At 37.8% G+C, this 5,892-nt stretch overlaps 1 protein-coding gene across 1 annotated transcript in view; it reads right to left on the bottom strand.

Moving 5' to 3' along the window:
* The window catches only part of LOC106522901 (contactin-associated protein-like 4), a gene marked incomplete at its 5' end in the record, with an annotated part of 112,209 nt that overhangs the window by 21,514 nt on the left and 84,803 nt on the right, over window positions 1-5,892 (bottom strand). The window contains 1 exon segment of the mRNA XM_014016138.1: window positions 5,440-5,658. Coding sequence (XP_013871592.1) covers window positions 5,440-5,658 — 219 coding nt within the window.

The following is a 5,892-nucleotide window of genomic DNA, read 5'->3' as shown; positions in this document are numbered from 1 at the left end:
GGTGTAGTTCTTTGGTGTGGGCGGAGTTTGTAAAGACTGATTGGTGTAGTTCTTTGGTGTGGGCGGAGTTTGTAAAGACTGATTGGTGTAGTTCTTTGGTGTGGGCGGAGTTTGTAAAGAGTGGTGTAGTTCTTTGGTGTGGGTTGACAGAGTTTGGAGTATAATTTGGTGGAGGTTCGTGGGTGTGGGCGGAGTTTGGAATATAGGTGGAGCATCTTAGATGGGCGGAGTTTGGTAAAACTGTGATTGGTCAAACTGACTTGTTTTGAGGGCAAATTAAAAGATGCAGTAATGTTAATAGTAAAACTTAATATGTAAACAATTTATTGACTTCAAATTTTGTGCAGCCAGCACCTTTCTGTCTCGAGGTTTGACTAATATAAATATATTTACTGTATTCAAGAAAGCTATTTTTTTATTGGTGCTTTCTGGCCAGTTCGATTGACCTTTCACATTCCTCCAGCTGTTCATCCAACCGAATCSTTATGGCATTTTCAAACCCCACACAAAATATTAACTCTGAACAATCACATCTAACAAACTCCACACACACACACCAAGAACCTCCCGTTTAATGACTGCAGAGTTTTGCTTTTTATAAGTATTCTACAACCATCTTCTCTTGAGTTTTTATAGAACTCTGCATCCTTGGATCCAAGGTTTTAGTTCAAGACAAAACAAATTCTACCATCATAGCGTTCTTCTAGTGAAACGAGGTGTAGATCAGTCTTTTCAGAGTTTTTGTTTAAAGTTTTAATAAAAATATGATCAATTGATGATTAAAAAAGGTTCACTTTRAAGAGAAACTGTTGTCTCTTGTTGCAACAGTTTAATTTGTAAAAATCCTGGGTTATTTTTTCACTTGGGGTCAGAGTTAAGCAAATCTAAATACTGAAATAAATGATTTAAATGTGTAAGGAAAAAGCTTCCTTTTAAAGGTCGGTTTTAAACGAAAATGTTTGTCTTCATTTGGTTCGAAGAGATGAAAACTGAAGTTAATTTTATCCATGGAGGCTGTTCAGACTCATCTTTAAAAAAATGTTAAAACTTYGTTACACAAAAGAGAAAAATGTTTTTCACTTCTGGCTTTGCTGTAGTTGTCCTTCACCAGATGAAGTTTCTATTGGTCTGATTTCTGTTTCTGGGATTTGAACCTATCAGAAACTGATTCAGATTATGTGATTACTTTTTGACAAACAGTCCATGAGCAGATCAGTGTCAGCGTGTGAATAATCACCTCTCAGCACATTAACGGTGGTCTTTTATTAATAAGAGAACGACGTGCTCCTGGTTGTTTTCTGTCAGTCGAGGCGTTAAAGGAGGTTTTGTGTTGCTTCGGTAATTTACGAGTTAGACATCAGAGCAGAGACGAGAGGCTCATAAAGGAGAGTCTAACAGTGATTTATTGGCGTGGAAAGCAGCTGCAGAAGAAAAGGAAGCCGTCGTCTTCAGCCTCCGACAGCAAACAGCTGCTTTGTGAGCTTCAATAAGAGGTTCAGGCTGTGAGCGTCGGTGCTGAAAGGTTGTCATGTATGAACTGCGAGAACAACAAAACTGGATGAAAATGTTGCAAAAACAGAAACAGAACTTCCTGTTTTCTGTCTGCTAATTTTCAGTAAAGCTAAACTTTGAGAGACGGAGTATAGTTTTTGCATCAGAACACTTTGTTTGGTTCATGTTTGATCCTGAATATTCACTAAATAAATGCTCAAAAACACCAAGGCTCATCACAAAGGAAAGCCAAGACAAAATATTTTTATATCTTTTGTTGCTGAATTAAATCTTTACATCTGCAAATGGTCCCAACCTGCATAGCAAAATGTATCTGGTCCAGTTCTGACCCACAAAATGCACAGTTGGCCCAGATACCGCAAAATCATGGCCCTTTGGTGGTCCAGATTTGTTTTGCCAGAGGTGGATCGTGCATGGGCTAAAACCACAAAAACCACTGGGCCATTTGAGGCATTGATAGATTTGGGCCACATAAAGCAAACCACAACAGGGCCAGTTGAGGCATTTATAGATTTGGGCCACATAAAAAATCAGTGGGCCATTTGTGGCACTGACAGATTTGGGCCACATAAAGCAAACCATAATTTGGCCAGTTGAGGCGTTGGCAAATTGAAGCCACATAAAATAAACCACAACTGGTCCAGTTGTGGCATTGATAGAATTGAGCCTCATAAACAAAAAAAAACAAAAAAAAAAAACAGGGCCAGTAGAGGCATTGATAGAATTGGGCCACATAAACCAAACCAGAACCAGGCCAGGTGTGGCTTTGACATATTTATGCTGCATTAACCAAAGCACAGTTGGGCCAGCTGCGGTATTGACAGATTTGAGCCACGTAAACCAAACCACAACCAGGTCATTTGTGGCACTGACATATTTGGGCCACACCTGATCGCCATGTGAATGGTCATATTTTCTTTAAAGAAACCAAAAATATTGATTTGAACAGAAACTCCTTACATTATTGTAAAATAAAAACAGATTCCAATAGATCAGTATTTTCAGATATGAGTAGAAAGACTGTTTTCTCTACAAACATCTGTAAAAATTCCCAACCAAATCAAAGCTTCTTTTAAACCTTTATGAAGAATCCTGTGCTGAGATAYACTTTGAATTGTTGTGGTTGGATTTTAAAACAATAAAACTGCATAATGTGGATTATAAATCCACGCAGGGCTATAAGACGGACTATTAATCAAAACAATAGATTTCCCTGCTGTACGAAGTGAGGCAGGATTATAGTGCAGAAATACAGCAGACAGTGAAATAAAGCTTACGAATTTACACAAACCAGCATCAGCAGCTTGTAATTCAAACAACGGTTTGCTTCACAAATCAAGTCCTGTAAAAACAACTCGTGCTCTGCAACGTTGAGTAAATTTAAACAGCAGCACTGCAGAGGCAGGATGCACAGAACTCTACATATTGCATATTTTATGACCGTGAGGAAGAGTTTGCTTCAATGGAACTTGTGAACCGTTTCTAAAAACGCTGGTGCAGCTGACAAAAGTTCAACTCAAAAGAACAAAAGCAGATGATCCATTTGTTTTTTAAAAAAACAGAAATAAGGTTCAGAGCTGTGGTGGACACAGCTAACCAAACATTTGGTTCACTAACCACTAATCCGCTTATCAAGAATCTTAGCTTTGCTAACAGTAAAGCTAAACAGATAAAAAAATAGTGGAAGCTAAGGCTAACCACTGAAGGGACTGACACAAATTTGTTGGTAGTTTTCTATTGGTTTAATTTGAAGGGCGGGAACATCTGTGCCAGATCGGTCAATCCAAACCAGTTATAGTTCAGTCTAACGTGATATTTAATCATTTCAGAATAAAACATATTTTTATAAATTACCATATGAAAGTAGTCAAACAGTAAATATTTTCTCTACTATATTTTATACATTGTTCATTTTTGTAGTCGTTATTTAAATATTGTTAAATGTTTATTTATTTTTGATGCTCTTAGTTTGAAATTTAGCTGCGAAAGATGCTACACGCTACACACATGCAGCACTGCTTGAACGGGCAGATAATTTTTATTTAATTTGGGATGAATGGTATAAAAACAAACTTTTACACTGATGAATTTTTAGTGGACTTAAAATTAGCGGAACCCAGTTTAGTGGAAGCTAATCAGTCTGCTAACAGTTTACAAAATTAGTAAAAAAAAAAAAAAAGCCCATAGCTAATCCGCTAAATGAGAAGCTAGTTCTGCTTCTAGTGAATTAGTGGAACAGTCTCCATTATGAATTTAAAAACATCTACTTAAAATAGAAGACTAAATACCAAAACAGTAGAAGTTTTGTTTGCCATCTTCCACATCAGCGTTTGAAACAGATTTCTTATGATCTCTTAGCACTCTGGGTACGTGATGGAGATGACTCTCAGCTACTACCACATCAGGTTTTATCTCAATATCTGAAAAAAATGACTGAGTTATGACCATTTTATTTGTTGGCTAATGTTGACTAGCTGTAGTGGATGTGTTACATTAGGTTAGTTAATCTGTTATAAATGTACATTTAATGATTATTTACATTAAAATCTGTTCGGTGGTCCATGAGATATTCTCATAAATACACAGATACTGGAAATTACATGATCACCCATCGTTGGTATCAAATCAATCCAAACTCTTTTTTTTACATTTTTTCACCTCTCACCTTTAATTTCAGTCTTTTAACGTTTGCTTCAAAGTTAAATTCAGTGTTTGATTCTCATCTATAGGTGACAAAGTTCATCAATATTTACTTTACATTTCCATTATTCAACTATATTAGAGTTAATGGCATAAAAATTAAATATTTATAGTATGATTTATTTTGGTAATAAAAATCTAAAACAGTTTTTTCTCTCTCTTGTCTTACAGATTTATAAACAAACCCCGGGATTAAACAGAGCAACGTGTTGAAGTCGAGCTGAACGAGGCTGCAGTATTGACGAAGGTTGTTTAATTACACGAGCATCCGGTGAATCATTTCAGAATTAATTACAGGATTTAAAGACCGGTTCAGGAAATCACATCAGACCCTGCGTTAAGTACAGCTGCGTGTTAAACTCATCGGACGTGATTATTGTTCGGTGGTCAGAAACCAGCCTCAGCACTTTCACATTCAATAATGCTGAGCTGCTGGTGGCGGCCCTCCAAAAAACCAGTTCAGCACTTTGGCTCGGGAGAACAAACAAGGCTACGGTTCTTTTAGAGGAAGTTTTTACCATAGGGCTGAAAACGGAGAAGTTTTTCATTTGAAAAGAAGATTTAGGATCTTTTTGTACCTTTAGGCAGCAGGATTTAACTGCTGAAACAAAGTACTGATGACTCAACTTTGTTTCCTACTCATGGTTGGCTGAAAAAGTTGGCTGAACTTTAGTGTTCTCTCTCTTCCCCGCTCCTCATTACTTATTAAAGACGAGCGCTACGCCCGTGTCGCTGAAGGATTTGAAGAGTGAAAGATTGTAGTTTTCAAATGAACAGGGAAWGAAAGTGAACCTTAATGTTTTTGGTGCAACATATTCAAGCAGGTAGGAGTTACATGCTGTATAAGAAGAGAGGAGATTATTTTTTAGCTTGTTTGAGGCGCCGCAGAGTGACGGATCTTGGCGAACGAAGGGAGCAGTTTTATTCATCACCAGGTGCAACGGCAGAGCATAAAGGGTGGTCAGTGGTGTCCACCATATTTTATTCTTCAACCACCCCACCGGACACCCAAATCATTTGAGTAAACTATACTTTGAAGCAGTATAAAACTAGAAAGAAAGCATAAGACCTAGAAAACTACATAAGGAGGTGGYCATCTTGAATTTTGACATGTTTGATAGGGAGCTAGTTGTAGCTACACCAAAAAAAGGTTAGTGCCTTGCTTATTTTTCAAATTATCAAACTAACAGGGAGTTAAAACAAACTGTCCTCATAGCTCGTTCCTACCTATGAACAGCTGGCTGTTGAGCTGCAGGTGAATGTGYCCGTCAGCTGGAGCTTCCTGCGCAGCGACAGGAAGCTCATCCACCCGAAGAGTCGCCTCCTTCACGTTGCGCTCGGCTCGGACCCGATGCCAGCGGTTGTCGTTCAGCGGGAYGTCGGATTCCACGCCGACCTCCAGCGGGCCATTACCAACGTCGAAGGAAAACACGACGCGAGTGGAAGCTGAGAGAAAACAAACAAACAAAACAAAAAACAGACTTTTATTATAAAATACTGAAGYTGTAACTAAATCTTAGCGAGCTGACACATTTCTAATCCAGGGCTATTATAGTTAACTAAAACTAACTAAATAACAAAAACTGAAATTGAAAAAACATTTTAGTTAACTGAAATAAATAAAAAATGTAATAAAAAAACAATGACGTCGAAGGAAAACACGACGCGAGTGGAAGCTGA

This window comes from Austrofundulus limnaeus, unplaced genomic scaffold, assembly GCF_001266775.1.
Source record: "Austrofundulus limnaeus strain Quisiro unplaced genomic scaffold, Austrofundulus_limnaeus-1.0 Scaffold139, whole genome shotgun sequence".
NCBI lineage: Eukaryota > Metazoa > Chordata > Actinopteri > Cyprinodontiformes > Rivulidae > Austrofundulus > Austrofundulus limnaeus.
Note: the sequence above shows the minus strand (reverse complement) of the source record. Positions and strands in the feature narration are given on the sequence as shown.